Raw genomic sequence first — 16,846 nt, 5'->3', positions numbered from 1 at the left:
ATTGTTTTTCTGCATAAATTGATTAGTGGTGATATTGATTCGTCCTCTTTGTTGGGTCGTCTAAATTTTTTGGTTCCGTCCCGAGCAACTAGACACTATCGTCCGCTTCATTTACCTGTGTGCACTAGGGATTATTCTTTGCACAGTGCGTTTCATGTTCTTTGTGTTAATTTTAATAAATATTATCACGTTTTTTCCTTAGAGCTCTCTCCTCCTAAAATAAAAAGTGTACTATCAGCTTATCTTAGGGAAATCACTCACAATGCCCAGGCATAAGCATTGGCATACGCTTTTGCTGCTAATGTTGTGTTAGTGATTTCTCAATTCTATTCTTATACTCTATTTTTGGCTCTTCCATTACTCTTTTCTTTTTATTATTTCTTATTCTTTTTATTAACTTTTCTTGCAACTTCTCTTATTACCGGCCTTTTTCTTTTTCTATACTTTACCTCTTCTTATTTTATTCTTTTTTTATTATTGTTTTTTTTTTTAACTCCTTTTTTTCTGTTCCTTTAATTTACAAATAATAAAAAAATAAATACAATACAAATACAAATACAAATAATTACTTTAATACTTTTATATTTAATCTACGCGCTACCTAAAAATAAGAATTAATAAATAAAACAGACTTATAATTAATTATCTAAAATGCATTTCTAAGTTATATTTATATTTAATCTTAGTAAGTAGATTAAAGACAAATATAACGTAAAATAAAAAATAAAAATATAAAAAAAAAATTAATAATAAAAATTATCAAAATAGATTTATTTTTATTTTATTAATTCTATTAATTTATAATTAATTCATTCAATAAATTATTTCATAATTTATAATTTTCAAGTTCAGTCTTAATTCCATTGACAATCCTCTTCTTAGCAGCCCCACACGCAATCTCATTAACATTAACTAACCTGCGGACTCGGACAACAGCATCAGCTCTAAGAAAACTTTAGGTCAGTGCTAAGAAAACATGAAGAGAACGTAGAATGGAGTGCGCATGAGCAGATCGTGCTCTCAGACTCGGTTCTCTTTAGCGGCGAATTCAAAATATTTTAATGAAATTTACGTCGCGACTTTACATAAAAAGAGCTAATGACAATATAAATCCACATGGTATTCGGAAACTTGCTGCAGATGGGCAATAAGCGCTGAGGTTGACGATGCTCGCACTGTCAGCTCTGTGGCTACATCTGTGAATCTGCATGCATATATATGGGGATATATGTATATATATATGTAGATAGCTGCTTTCAGTTGTATCTCTTGGGATAGCTGAGAACTGGGCAAATACAGCGGCGAAAATCAGTAATTAGCGTAAATTGAGTTGGTAAAAAGCGCAAGTGCTTAAATTCAGACCCGATTTACAGCCGGCTGACACCCAACTTACCAACTTACTGTGGGCCACAATAGTCATTGCTTGTTGCGGTTGTCGCTCTGCTTTTGCTCTTCGCCGTGTCTTTGCTGCTGCTGCTGTTGTTGTTGTTGTTGTTCATTATGTGGCAATTAGATGTCGCATTTGTGGCGAACCACGAACCAGAACACATCCGATCAGGGTGCTCTTTCTTGACAGCAGGTGAAGCTGATTCAAAGCTTAGCGAGCTAATAAAACAAGTTGATAAATTTCGATGCTCCTTCTTGACCTTGACTGCCAGCCAGCTAGCTGTCAAGCCGCCAGGTTGCCACAGCCAAGCCAAGAATATTTGATTTCAATTTCCAACTTTAGCTATAAGAATGTTCGCCCCAACTTTCATCCATGCATTATCGTGTGTGTCTGCGCCAGTGTCTCAATATAATGAACAGCATGTGGCACGTCTAAGAGGTATTAAAGTTTTCAAAATACCAACAACTAAATAGTTCGGATTTAAGTTTCGACATTTTTATATCGTACTCCGGAAATTTTCAAAGTTGGCGAACCGAACAGCAGTTGATCTTAATGTGCAGACTTTCAGGAGAATAAATAGAAACTTTTCACTTGCAATTTCATTTGCAATTTCGTGTATTGTTACACGAGTGAGGAGTTATGCTCTTGCCTTAGCATATTGAACCTCGTTCTCACCGTATTATGATTTATGAGTTTACTTTTAGTCTCCTCAAATAAATTGGACATTGGAATCTCCCCCGAGTAATGCAATCAGCTTGAGCATGGAATTCAATTTTCCAAAAGGGTTTCAGGGCAGTGCGTTGCCCGGGATTGAGCTGCTTTGTCTCTGTTACTGTGGCCCGGCCAGGAGCTGCAACTGGAAAACCGACGAAGTAATTCCAAATGCAAATGAATTCTGAAGAAATTTAGTTACTACAAATTTACGTATTTTTCGCCCTGACAGGCAACTGTGCAAATGAGTTTTTGGCACACTGCGACCCTTTTCTCTTTTCAGCTCCGCTGACCAATTGAGTTGGTTTAATTTGTTGCTGAAATGTTCGTGTGGCATAACTAAGCAACAATTGCATTACGCTACACAATGTAAAACTATCTAAAGTTAAGATTAAATTCGAGCACATCCTCCGATTGTTCTCACTTCCTGCCAGCTAATGCCAGTCAACATAATCAAGCTACCAAATGGCAGCCCACTGCCAACAGCAGCAGCAACAGCAACAGCAAAGGCAACAACTGCAACAGCAGCAAAAGCAGATGGCAGCAGCGACAGCAGATGGCAAAAAATGAAGTGCCAATGCGTGTCCTATATGCCAGTGGAGTAGATAAAAGGGTTGGCGAGGCATGGTGATGGGGCGGTGGGGTGGTGGGGCTGGATCTCGGCACTGATGAGTTCACTTCACTGAGCAAATGAAACGATATTGTTGTCAATTTAGGTGCAACAAAGAACAACAACGAACGTCGACCAGGACAAAACAAACAGCATGTACGATGGCGACAAAGAATCCAAGAGCTTACTGTCGGCCCTGGCAGAGGGCAAGCGTGGCGCTGGCCAGCAGAAAGGACTGCATGCGTTGACTGCATGGGGCGTATGCCAGCAAAGGCAAACAACAACAAATTGCATGTCCTTCCGCCTTAGATGCAGCACACAAAATACGCACTCATATTTACTCTATCAGGTTTATAGACGCCTGCTGCGCAGGGAGGGGGCGAACGGCTGCACCGCATTTGAGACCCACCTGCAGCATTAATGAAAACCTTAAGTGACCTGCTACAGATACTCTTAGGTAAATTGGTTGTTTGAGACCAACTGAAATGCACCTGCAGCAACAAATGACACAAACACACACACATACAGACGCAAACTGCACTGTTTTAGGGTTTCTCCACATGCACAAAGCTGTAATCGTATATTTTCGGCTAAACTAAGTGATGCGAACAGAAATTGTCAAAGATATCGTCTCAAATGTACATTTAAGCTTGGTCTTACATCCATTAGAAGTATTAATATATTTCTGATTAGTATCAGAAATTAAATTGAGGTTAATTTACATCGACTGAGAGAGGGAGAGGGAGAGAGGAGTTTAATAAGATTATCGATGGCGTTAACTAAATTCCATATTATTCTATATTACATGTAAATTCCAGATGCGAATTGCCAGTATGATTATTTTTAAATTCTGATGAGATGTGAGATGTCATTTTATTTATACATATTGATACGTGCTCTGTATAACTGTTTTAATCGAAGTTTCTTACATCAATAATTAATAGATAGATTGTAGATATATGTAGTATATACAGAAGAATGCGGAATAAGTGGAGTGGCTACTACCGAATTCTACTGTATTTGTTTTTAATATCATTGACAATTGTGGTCAAAAAATTTTATGAAAGTTTCTTGTTGAAGTGGAGCCCAAAATTATATGTAATAGTCACCTAAAAAAATTAGGAAAAAATCAAAAGAAAAAAAAAAAAAAATATATTCATGAGTTTCTTGTTTAAGTGGAGCCCAAAATTATGTGTAATAGTCATCTAAAAAAATTAGGAAAAAATCAAAAGAAAAAAAAAAAAAAAACATATATTCATGAAAGTTTCTTGTTAAAGTGGAACCCAAAATTAGGAAAAAATCAAAAGAAAAAAAAAAACAGAACAAGTAAATAATAAGCAGAACAAGTAAATAATAAATATTATTTAATAATTTAATTTAACATATTTATGCATTTATTAAAAAAATAATAGAAAATCATTCAATTCAGAGTATTTACCTGTAAAACTCTAGAGGATGCAGCTTAGATATATCAGCCATATCTTTTTGTCACCTCGAGTATACTTGATGGACAGACGGACAGACCGACAATCAATATGCTCGCTTTACTTTCGTGACTTGGTATTAAAATATCGCATATAAAGTTTTGCTTTTAAGAAACTCTTCTTCAGTATTTATTGGAGTGAATTCCATAGTAAATTGAAATAAATAATTAAATTATGATGCAGTGGAAGCAAATAAATTAAATAAATAAATTACGCGTTACACTTAGGTTAGGTTAGGTTAGACTACATTAAACTGGCTGTGCAAAAGCAGGCAACTGTCCGTCCGCCTAGTCCTTAGAGTCTGACGACCTCAACGCCCTGCGGCGTGAAGAGGGACTCGGCTGCCAATTTGAGCTTCTCGTTGACCAATTTGGCGATTTTGGGTGTGCGGCGCCAGACGAATTCGCGGGTTCTGTCGTGATTGTCCTTGCTCTCCACCTCGACCTGCACATGCAAGGGAAAGGGAAATGGCAAATGGCAAATGGGAAATGGTGAGGAACAAAGAATGAAAGCTAATTGCTCAAAGGGTTGACTGGCTTACCTGCTTGGGCTGCTGCACCTTGATTGACATCAGGGTGGCCCGATCATCCACCACACTGAACTTAATGCGGCCGATCATCTCGTTGGTTCTGGCCGTTGCGCTCTTCACGTTGCGCACGCTGCCCCGCTTGAAGGACTTCTCGACGCGCAGAGTCAATGGGCCCAGCGTGAATCTGGCCTTAATGGTCGAATTGCGTCCTTCCGCATCGCTGATCACCTTCACATTGCCCACACGTTTCAGTGACGCCAGGCCGGACAGGCTGCCCTCCGCCTTTTGCAGCTTCTCCACTTCCGCGCCCGCCTTGCTGGCCCCCACGCCCGCCGGCTGATTGTAGCTGCCGCTGCCCGCCTTCAGCCCTGTCTTCTTCGGGCTGTGCTTATGCGTCGTCTGCTGGCCAGCCGTGGATTTCTTTGGGCTGGCCTTGCTCGTCGCCTGCTCCCCATTGAACACTGTGCGCGTTTCCGCTTTGCCAGAGCCGGATGCCACGGCCTGTTGCGTCTGCTGCTCCTCACCCGTTCGCTGCTCGCCGACTTTGAGGCCAAGCTCTGTCTGTAATTGCGTCAATTGCTGCTGCAATTTGACCGACTCCGTGCTACTGGCCATGCGCGGCTCCGATCTGGTATTCTTGCTGCAAGTCAGAGATATTGACAAATTTGCATAATTTGACTTTGACTATGACGTTGACGTTGACGTTGACGTTGACTTTGACTTTGACATTGCTGCCAGCTTAATTGGCTGTAAGCTTTATGCCATCTGACAAAGTACCCAAAGAGCAAAGTGCATCGTTCGCTATGAGACTGCATTGCTTTGAATCGAGAGATTGACGAACTCCTTTAGAGATACTAGGCTATACATTTTAGATCTTATATATATGCTTTGAATACTTTCATTTAAATGATTTCATATTAATTAATCTTCTCATCTGACTATATTTACCGGGATAATCTACTTTTAATTTATCAATATCTTTACGTATAGCACATATAATATATTCAATATATTGCTACAGATAATCTATTTTCATCTAGCAATATATTCATATATAGCATTTTAATAATATAATATTTCTATATATTATCAAGTTCTTTCATTCGTTCACTTACAGTTTCTTGTGAGATGTTGTCTTATGGTTGGCATTACCCTTGGTCTTCGTTGTGCTCTTCACAGCAGTGTTCCCATACGTGGGCGTGGCCGTGGCCGAGCGCCCAGCCAGCCGGACAACAAATGGGTCATAATTGTCGGCGACAATGCGGTTTATGCGAGAGAATATGGCATCAATGAAGTGATTATGGCGCGCTTGGAATGCATCCGTGGACATGTCAATCACGTTGTTTTTCAGATCACCTGCCCCGCACCATAGAAGATGTCACGTTAATAAGCTCTCACGACACTCGCTTAAAGGTTCATTTTGTGGCTTTGTGTGTTCGTTTCGGCATGAGGGAAAGTGTGTGTGTATGGGTATTTGGGCCTTTGTAGTTAGCTTTGTCGTGCGTTAGTGAAGTGTGTTTTCAATTGCGGATAAGCCAACTAGTGTAGGCACGCATAGAGCCCATCACACACAGTGCAGCCGTGCAGCCCAGCAACTGGGTGAGTGAGTGAGCGGGTGAATGAGGTGGGGAACAGGCTTGGATTAAATAATGTTGCGCGAGTAGCATTAAAGCAGCATAACCATAAGCTTGTTCATGCATGATGAATGTATAATATCACACAGATTTCAAGTAACGAGAACTAAACACAGATGGTTATTAAGCAATATATATAATATATAAGCAAGCAATTGTTAGTACTTTAATATTCATATCAGTTCATTAGCTATTGACTAGTTTCAAGAAATCATTTTATTTTTATATGCAAGCAAATTTAACTCTAAATACGACTACAAAATCATTTAATGAAATTATAGCACAATGACTACGACAAAGCTAATGAATTGAAATGTATTTACGCTTTCATATAATGCCGTAACTATTTATTGAAAAGCGCTTTCATTAAGTTTTCTTTCCATTCCTTTGCCAAAAACATTTACTTGGGCTACTTATCGTTAAATATTTTTAGCTACTTTCTGCTTGTTCTGCATGCTAGTGTTAGTAAGGTGCTTCTCTCTCTCTCTCTCTCTCTCTTTCTCTTTCTCGTTCTCTTTGTCCACCCTTTGCTAATGCACATTTATAGAGTGCCCCCTTCAGGTGAAACGTTTAACATCAACTTTGTCCTTTAGCTGTGCCAATTAAAGCTGAGCATAAGTTCATTGCGCCCCGTATTGGTTAGGGATATTTAAAATAGATGCAATAGTCGCCTTTTATAGAACACCTATATATAGGGGCGAGTGCATTGGGGTGTGTGGTGTGCAAATATAATATTATGAGAGACAGGAGTCCAGCCACAAAGGGGATAAAAATTATTTACATGTGTCATAGTGTAATACATACTTAATTAAGTGCATGGCAGGGAGTCAGAGCTGATGCTGCTAATAATAAGAGTGAAAGAGAAAGAGAGAAGGACAGAGGGAGAGATATAGTACGTGTGTGTGTGTGCGAGAGTAGAGAAAGTGGTGCAAATACCTTGACCATTATGCAAATCGTGACGCTTGAAAGTAATCGACGGACTCATATTAAATAAAACACAAATTCGGATTTTTTTAGTTTTTTCAATTGATTTGTCAGAAAGTCGTACACAAATTTAATTAAAAATTTATTGAAGCAAATCTTTTGTGTTTGTGTGCGTGTGCAGCTTTGTTTTGCTTATGTTGTTTGTTTGTTTGTTTTGTTTTTTACAATATATAATAAATAAATAAATAAATAAATAATAAATTACAAATTTAATGAACCTAAACGCAAAGCTTAACAATTTCTGCAATGAAAATGTTGATGGAAATGGCGTCACTTTTCATTTTGGGATAAATTTGGCAAATCGTGCGCTGCCTTTCAAGCGTTCAACTTTTAGCTACAATTTACAGTTGGTTTAATTTCGTTTCAGTTTTGGTTGACTTTTTGTTTCTTGTTTTGTTTACTCTAATTACAATTTTACATTTGCGTTATTTACGTTTACGGAAAGTTATGCGAGCCAGAAAGAAGCCAAAAACGAGAATAGCCAGCGATTAATCTTTGATGTCAATTGTAAGCCAAATGTGTGAAAGCGTGAGTGAAAGGGAAAGTGAGCGACAGAGACAGAGACAGAGATAGAGGGGAATGACACATATAGTAGAAAAGTATATATAGAATAGGATTCGCGTATATCGAAGATGCATTGATAATTTCTCCAATAGATTGTTGTTGTTGTTGTTGTTTTTGTTGTGAACAGTAAAATTAATAACAAAGTAAATGTGAAGCAAGAAAAAACGAATTAAAATTATTATCAATAAATTACACTATGTGAACAATTATTGTTGCTGTTGTAGTTGTTCTTGTTGCTTTACATACATAAATTTAGCTATGCGTGTGTGAGGGAGGGGGGAGAGAGTGTGGGTGTGTGTGTTTATGTGCGTGCCACGCGAATGGCAACAAAAATGCCTGCCAAAATGGCCGCTCGCCATTCAGCTCAGCCATTTTTGCCGCATTCCATCGCGCGCGCATTTTACTTTTATCTTTTGCATTTCTGTTTTTTTGTTTCTCTTTTTTTTTTTCATTGCTCATTTTGCTCTGAATATAATTTCCACAATTTGTGCTTCGGCATTAAACATTTTGTTGCTGTGCGGTTGGTTGCTGTTGTTGTTGCTGTTGCTGTGATCTTGGTGGTCATGTGAAACAGTCCGTGCGTAAATAACTTGGAGTATAAACGAAACAAGTGTGTGTGTGTGTATAGAACAGTGAGGGGGTGGGGGGATAAATGTTGCATGTGCGTGCAGCTTAAAAGTTTGCAATTCTTTTGCTTTTGCTGTTGCTGTTGTTGTTGCTGTTTTTGCTGTGCTCTTTGCTGTCATTTTGCAGTTAGTTTGACTAGCACCAAACTCTCAATCAACTCATTTCGAGGATGTTGTATAAATATTCATTTACTTTAATATGCAAGTTTTTGCTTTTGTTTTTTGTGGTTTTTAGTTTTTAGTTTTTAGTTTTGCTTTGTGTAAACTAGAGATTTCTAAGACTCAGAAATAAATAAATAAATAAATTAGAAATAGGTTGTTGCATTGCAGTGATTGGATTGATTTGCTGTTTCGTTCTTGGGCATTAGGGATAGTCAGTGCAGGCAAAGAGTTATGCAATGTCCAGGAGATTCATTTATGTGTGTGTCCTACCCAAAAAACGTCTCGCAGTGCTCTGCAACGTTGTTAGTCATTTCAATGTGGTTTGCTAGTCCCTGTCAATGGCAGTTCCTGTTTTGGCTGTCGTTGTTGTTGTTGTTGTTGTGTGTCGTTGTTTGTGGCAGTTGTTGATTGTGTTTGCGTCTTTAATGCTTCAGCTCTTTTTTGGACTTCTTGGCAACACTTGTTGACTTTTTGGCTTTGGCTGTTTTTGTTGCTGCTGTTGACTTGGACTCACGTGCTTCGCGTCTGGCCTCGATGACGTCGTCGCCAATGATATCATCGTCATCATCGTCATCTTCGTCGTCGTCAGCCTCCTCGTCGTCACCTGTCAGCGCACCTGTAATTTCATCGACTCCATCATCAATATCATCACCACCATCATCATCATCATCATATTCATCGTCCTCGTCGTCGTCGTCGTCGTCTTCGTCATCAGACGCTGCACCGGCGCCACTAATACCAGCAGCAGGCGCTGCGATCGGCCCCGCTGACACGCCCACAGCGCCCACCGCCGACTGCGCCGGAGCGGTGCTGACGACTAGATCGTTGTTGTTGTTATTATTAATGTTGTTATTCTTAAGAGTGTTCTTTGTTGATGTGGTTGTGACTGTTGTTGTTGTAATATGCTGTTGTGATGATGCTTGATGTTGTGTCGCATGTTGTTGTTGTTGTGGTTGTTGTTGTTGTGGCAGTTGTTGTTGTACTTGTTGTTGTATTTGTATTATGTTTTGTTTTTGTTGGTCAATTGCATTTGTGCTACTTAAACTATTGGTGCTACCACTACTACCGTCTACAAGTGCATCTTCATCGTAAAAAACATTTAGTTCACCTTCGTTGTTGCTATTGCTCGTCTGTGTCTGGGCGGGCGCCGCGGCTGCGGCCGCATCCTCAACGGCGTTGCCAGCTGCAACGGGCTCGGCAGCGTTGCCACTCTCCGCGGGCAAGTCGACGCCGTCCGAGATGCCCGAGCTCAGCGAGCTGGCGGAGGCGGCGGGCGCAACTTCTTCGAGGGGCTGAGCGGGCGCGGCGGCCACGGGGCTCTGCTGCTGCGCACTGGCAGCGGGCACCACCTCGTCATCGTCGTCCTCGTCGTCGTCATCTGTTAATGAACGGGAAATGTACTCAATTTTTGCTGGCCAACTGCCGCCCCCTCACGTGCGCGCCTTACCGCCCAAGATATCGTCGAACAGCCTATCCAGGTAGTCATCATCGTCGTCGTCCTCCTCGTCGTCATCGTCGCTGGCGCCGGCTGCTGGGGCTGCCTGGCCCTGGGGCGTGTCGTCCTCCTCCTCGTCATCGTCGTCCTCCTCGTCGTCGTCATCTGTAAACCCCGAAAGCAAAATAACTGTGTTACCCAAGGAAAGGAGAGCACAAGATATTCGTTAATAACGTCACACAAATGGTCAGATATCGTAGTTGCGAGTGGTGGTTGATCGTTGGGTGCCACTTGGTGGTTGCAGTTGCCACTGCAAATATGCAGCTTCAGTGGTGCTGCTGCTGGTGCTGGTGCTGGTGGTGCATAGTGCTCGGGGTGCGCGGGTGCTTGCTTATAGCTGAGTGAGTGAGTGTGTGTGTGTTTGGTGGATACCTACCATCATCATCATCAACCAAATCTCCCAGATCCGGCTCATCATCGTCGTCATCGTCATCATCGTCGTCATCATCATCGCTGGCCGGCGCCGCAGCCGGAGCCACCTCGTTGTTGGCCGTCTGCTGGCGGGACACCGCCCGCTCGCTCCTCGAATGCAACTGCACCGGCGAGGCCTCAATCTGCAGCAGCAGCGCACTCAGTACGCACAGCAAAATCACGAATTTCATTGTTGGATCGTCTCTGCAACAGATGGAAATGCATAAGGAGGGGAGTTAGCGAGGCAGGCCACAGCATTCGCACAGAACTTTTACTTTTGTGTTTAACCCCATTCGCTTGTGCTGTCCGAGTGCAACACTTTCTTTTCCATGACTTGTAAATTACATATTTATCGAACAAAGCCAACTCTGGCTGGCCCCCGAGTTGCCCAGCTAGTCAATAAGACATCAAAGAAAGCAACCAAATAATTGCAGACACAGCGCGAGTGTGTGTGTACACGAGTGTGTACATATGTGAGTGTGTGTGTAAGTGTAAACATGTTTTTGAACTGTGCCTCAAAGTTGCCGCCGGGCTGTGTCCACATGTCCACTTTGTTGGCACTTGACACACAACAACAACAGCAGCAGCAGCAGCAGCAACAGCAGCAGCAGCCACTGAGGCTTCAACAGCAACAACAATGGTTTTCGGACAGCTGCAGGCGCCGTTTGACGCCACTGCCGTCGCCGCAGCCACCGCAGCCACCGCTGCGGCAGGTAAGACAGACAAATGTGAGTGTATTGCAGCGGTACAGCACCTCGCCTGGCAATGTTGCTGGCAAACGTGCAAAGTCGACTGTAATTGACAGCATTAAGCTCGCACTTGCCGAATTTCGCAGATCTAGACACGTTTTCATTGTAGCTTCAACTGCGGGCTCTCCTAATCAAATTTCAACTTTGATGATGTAAAAAGCTGAGCAGTTGTTATCAAAGCGAACCTGATTGAGTTTGCTTCTCGACTTTTATTTTTATCGACTCTTTGCGAGTAAAGTTGTAAGCTCTGTGCAGGGTATTCACGTTGTTTACGTGCCCATCCTCAACTTTCCATTCGCATCGGGCTTGTTGCTGTTGCTGTAGCTGTTGCTGTAGCTGCGATTGCTGTTGGCTCTTTAGCCATGACAATCAGCATGGCCAACAGCCAATGGCTATAACAAACAACCGCAACAATTGCCGTTGCTCTTGTTGCTGTTGTTATTGTCGCACTGTCAAGTGCGACTGCCCCAAGTGAAAGCAACGACGCCGACGCCGACGTCGCTGTCGGCTGCCATGAACAAGTTTTGCTGCGGCGATTTGTTGTTGTGTTGTTGTCGCCGTGGCTTTATCGTTGCTGGCTGCCTGTTCGGCCACTTATTGAAAAATGAGTAAAACGTTTTCAAAATCGAGTTCAGCTTAGCGCTGATAAGCAAACCTCGCTGGCCATAAAGCAAAGTGAAAACCCAGTGACCTACTGTCCGGCCCAGGCTAGAAGATCGGGCCAGTTGGCCAACGACTTGGGGTATGTGGCTATGGCTATGGCTGTGGCTGTGACTGCGACTGTGACTGGCTGTGGCTTTTCTTTAAGGGCTTCGCCAAGCAAAAGATAAAGATAGCCCAGATGATAAGCTCTGAGCGCAGTTTCATGGCGTCCAAGTAAGTCTCGCATCGTCACGACGCGACGCGATGCGATGCGCTGCTTAATTAAAACTTTTACGATGCCGCGTTTTCTCGAGCAGCGTTTATTAAAATCTGAAGCCGCAGGCAATGCAATGGCGAAAAGGAAGCGACATTTCGGGCGTGGCACTCCAGCGGAGATGACATATCACCTTCTCCTGGACCACGCCCCCATCTCCAGCAGCTGTTGCTGCCAGGCAACGACAACCAACCAACGGAATGTGGCACTCAAATAAATTTCAGTAGAGCTGCTCTCCGTATCCATTTGAGCTTGAGCTGGAGTCTTTGAAATTAAATGGACAAAATAACAGGCGATTTAAGCTATATCTACTCGATTTAATAAATTTCCTTAAAGATTCTGCACTATAATTATTTTGCGTACAAGGAATGTTGAGGAATTTCATCATTATCTCCCCATTGTACTTGCTGACGTCTCCTCAACTGCCAGCTACGGCTGCATCAGCATCTTCAGCTGGGTACTTATAAACTCTGGCTATTGAAGTCTTCGAAATAGCATTTACTTTGCTCGTGCATACGTCTTCTCTCACGCTGCTCCCGTGCTCTCGTGCTCCCATGCTTCGATGCACCTTGAGCTGCTCAATGTTCTTCCATTTTCTCACCTAACTTCAAACATTTTACGCATCATGCTATACGGCCAACAACAAGAAAGAACAAGAACAACAACAACAACAGCAGCAGCAGCAGTACTGCAATGGGAAAACTTTTGACAAGCACAAGAGTGCGTGGCAGCCTCAGCACCACCCGCCCCACTTCCCACTTGCCACTGACCCGCTCTGCTCCACCAATGGGAAAGACAACCGGTTGGAGCTGTTGTTCTCTATTGTAGGCACTAACTCATATGGAACGTTGCTCCCACTATATTTTAATGCTCCATAGAAAAATGAAGCTAACCGTGTGTGCACTTTACATTAATATTCATGCGAGTGGGGGAGTGGCGGCATGTGTGGGCATTGAGTGGAGGGGAAGCACAACGAGAGTGTTTGCTGTGCACTTGCATGACAGCCAGCAAAATTACTTAAGCTCCTCACCCACACACACACACACACTTGCTCACAATGGGGATTATTGAGACCGATGGCAGGGACAGCCCTTCCGCAGCCACTTGCTGGGCGCTTCGACTCCTGCTCCGCTCAAGCTACGTATGCATTGTCATATCAGCGTCATATCAATAAATATGTTGGCCGCACAAAAGGCTGCGCAGCGACGCCTAGAAAAGTGTCTCAGGATTTGCATATCAGTCTGTTGCCATCGCTATTCAGGAGCTCTCGAGTCTTTGTGGAAGCTCGCCTCCAATGTGGGGCGGCTGGGCGACTGCTGCTGGTGCGGTTAATTTTCCAAGACAATGGCAGCAGCGGCAAAGTAGAAAAGTAATCTTTACACGTGCCGCTTGAACTGCCTCGCCCCATGCTGCAGCACCTGCAGCCGCAGCAGCATTTAGACAAGATTCTCCCTCTCTCTCTCTCACATACACACTAAGATATTTTGCAATATTTTATATCCATCCCGCTCACTCTGTGCGTGCACAACGCATGAATTAGAAGCTGCTGCAGCCGCATCAGCGCCACCTGGCGGAACAAAAACGCACATGCTGCATGACTGCCAAGGCTCCTTAGCCAACTAATGGACGCGCTAGACGTACTTAGAGTTTTTCAGCATGCACACCCTGTGCTTAGAGCAGAACTGTTGATGCCAATATGTTCAGGGTATTCTTCGAATCAATTGATGATCTTTGATTAACTTAAACATATTTAATTTATATTTTTTTAGAGAACTCTGTAAGAGTTTTGTTTTCTAAACAGATGTGGGTGGATAATTTGTTCAAATTGAAAATTTGATATTTTTTCACTAATAATTCACAGGATTTAGCAGTTAGCCATAAAGCATCTTCTATTATTCGAGGCAGCATCAACTATTTATATTTCTTTGTATCGTAAACGAAAAAAAAAAGCTGACAAATTTTGGAGTATGTGATTTGTTCAGTGGGTTCACTCAAATTTCTTGGGAATGCCACAATGTCCGTGTCGAATATTTCTCTCTTAATAGCTTCTACTTGTCCTAAGTGCATGACAGCTGTATTTGTTGTTGCTGCTGCGGCTGCTGCTGCCAGTGATGTGACTCTTTGGAACAACACTTGAGAATGTTTTGTTTTGGCAGCAAAGTGCAGAAGCTGTGCAAACTAACGTAAACTATAACTGCGATGCCAGGAAACACTTAAATTAGCCACTGTCTGGAATGTGGGTCAGTTTGTAAGAAGAAACCTGAGAGAAGGCATGAGAGATTACTCAACAAGGCGGCTGCTGCTGCTCCTGCTGCTGCTTCTCCTGCTGCTGCTGCTGCTGCTGCTGCTGCTGCTGCTGCTGCTGACCACAGAGCACATGAAATGGCGCAGAGCTGGGTTGCATGGCTCGTATGTGGGGCAGAGCGCACATAAAAAAAAAGCCGGGAATGGCTCTAAATTGCTGCGCTGATACAATTTATGGCCTCAGCCAGTTAAGAGCCTGGGTTCGAGTTTGAGTCGGTTTTGGTTTTTGTTAGCTCTCGAAAATCAATTAAAAGTTCTTGCTCAAGACGCTGCCGGAGCGCCCTCTCTCTTTCTCTTTCTCATTCTCAATCTCTATCTCTTTCTATTGGCCGTTTGTGGACTGTTTTATGGGTCAGCAGCAATGCGCTTGGCTGGGCTAATCGCTTTGCATGCCAATCGCTTGCTTGCCCTTATCATTCGAGAGTAACACACACACGATACGTTGTAACGATAGTCCTCGGGCTTAAATACTGTTAATCCAATGCTAACCTCGAGCTGCCCTTGGTTTTGATAATGTTGATCGATTGTTTGAGTGATGTTGTTCAGCTTTAGTTTCTTCACACACCATACATAAGTTGTCGAAATGTTTGTTTAGTTTAGTTTAGTAGTTCGTGTTACGAAAACCGATTTGTGTTTGAGTGCAAGTGGCCGTTGCTCACTCCTCGAGTACCCGTCAAAGACTGTCGCTGTTTGAGCTTCTTTCGTATGGTTTTTAGCCTCATGCGATTCTGGACTGACTTTCTTTTTTCAACGTTTGCTTTTACCTGTTTCTCGCTGGGGGAGTTTTTGGTTTCTGATTGTGATTGTGGTTGTTGTTGTTGTTGTCGAGCTTCGATGTTGGCAATTTTCACACCGCCGCGCACACAACTGTCTCGCACGACTGACCGTCTGCAACTGATCGAGGCTGGAATCTTCAGTTACCAGCATAGTTGTAGACGACACCGTGAAGACGTTCAACAGTTCCCCAACAATTTGTTTGCATTGCTTTCTTTGTGCTCTCTTTTCATGGCATTCCTCTCTCGCTCTCTATCTCTCTCCCACTCCCACTCGCACTCCCACTCTCTCTCTATCTCTCTCTCTAGCCCACTCTTCTATCTCGTTTTCTCGCTGGCCAACTTGATTTTCAATCAATTTTGGACATGCGCTCGCCGGCGTTCCTATGGGAAAGTATTTGGCACAGTAAACAACTCGTTATTACAGTTAGCAACCAAACAGGCTTGACTGAGAGAATTATCAGTCGAGATTAAATGGGTCTCTTATTTTTTTTTTTTTTTTTGTAATTTTGAAACATTTTTCAATACTTTTTCGGCACTCAAATAAAGATTATATGACATAATATTTAAATGCAATTCAGCTTTTATATATTTTAAATGTTTGGTTTGACATTAGCATTTGAATGGAATTCTTGACCTACTTCCCGCATTCCCGTGGGTCAACTCTCTTGGGTTGGACCTTTTGAAGAACGAAGAACGCTCGAGCATACCGCGTTTGCTATGTGCGACTTTTATTGATGAGCGTTTTTTCGCGCTCGGTCAATAAAAAGTGCTAATTTCTGTGCTCGAGTGCCAAGCGCAAGCACATTAAAGTGAAATCGCCAGCCATTGAGCAGTTGACTTTAATATTAGCCAAAAAAAAAAAAAAAAAAAAAAAAGATATTTAATAAAAAAATATATAATTAAGAAAAGTGTTACTCATAGCTCTGACAACTTGTAATGTAATTAATTAAACTTGCATTTCATTTTCAATGTCCGGGATGGTGTGGAAAATGGTCCGGCCAAGGGGGTGGGGATTCGAAAGGGGTTAAAAGCAAAGCTTTCCCATGCACACACACACACGCAGATACACACATGCACACACTCACACATGGACGCTCTCACTAATATACGACAAAAGCGTCGCTGGCCGCGCAGTCGACGCGTACAACAGTAAAACGTGTTCTACTCGTTTATAGCGGTCTATTGCTGGAGCAGTTGTTGCAGTTGTTGTTGTCGTTGTAGTTTTTCTAGTTGGGCAAAAGTTGTTTTTACTGTAGACGAGAGCTTGGGCTGTCTATAACTTTCTTCGCAAGTTGTTGTCGCTGTTGTTGGTGTTGTCGCTGTTGTTGTTGCCGATGTTATTGAGACAGCAGGCCAAGTATGTAAGCCTTTGCGAAGCATTTCAGTTAACAGGTCAGTGGAGTTTTCTCAACTTAAAAACTTAACTCGACTTGCCGACGTTTTCAGTCTTTTGCCGCAGAATGTTACGAAATTTTATGTAATGTGTCGAAAAACAAACACAGAA

The 16,846-nt window shown here is 42.5% G+C and overlaps 1 protein-coding gene across 3 annotated transcripts; it reads right to left on the bottom strand.

Annotated features, from left to right (window-relative positions):
- Nucleotides 1-4,297: 4,297 nt before the first annotated feature.
- On the bottom strand, nucleotides 4,298-15,851 carry LOC6583408 (FK506-binding protein 4). Of its 3 annotated transcripts, none has more exons than XM_044010037.1 (8): nucleotides 15,331-15,851; nucleotides 10,563-10,801; nucleotides 10,139-10,291; nucleotides 9,800-10,069; nucleotides 9,206-9,307; nucleotides 5,837-6,077; nucleotides 4,734-5,361; nucleotides 4,298-4,636 (listed from the first exon to the last, which is right to left on the bottom strand). In XM_044010037.1, the coding sequence occupies exons 2-8, from the start codon at nucleotides 10,786-10,788 to the stop codon at nucleotides 4,487-4,489; spliced, it is 1,770 nt and encodes a 589-aa protein (XP_043865972.1). In that variant the 5' UTR covers nucleotides 10,789-10,801; nucleotides 15,331-15,851; the 3' UTR covers nucleotides 4,298-4,486. The 3 variants fall into 3 exon arrangements, with proteins under 3 accessions (XP_043865972.1, XP_032587497.1, XP_043865973.1); XM_032731606.2 differs by lacking the exon at nucleotides 15,331-15,851 and adding an exon at nucleotides 15,056-15,313; XM_044010038.1 differs by lacking the exon at nucleotides 15,331-15,851 and adding an exon at nucleotides 10,873-11,153.
- Nucleotides 15,852-16,846: the final 995 nt, after the last annotated feature.

Source organism: Drosophila mojavensis, unplaced genomic scaffold (genome assembly GCF_018153725.1).
Source record: "Drosophila mojavensis isolate 15081-1352.22 unplaced genomic scaffold, ASM1815372v1 contig_74, whole genome shotgun sequence".
NCBI lineage: Eukaryota > Metazoa > Arthropoda > Insecta > Diptera > Drosophilidae > Drosophila > Drosophila mojavensis.
The sequence above is the reverse complement of the archived record's forward strand: the minus strand, read 5'-3'. Positions and strand labels throughout refer to the sequence as shown.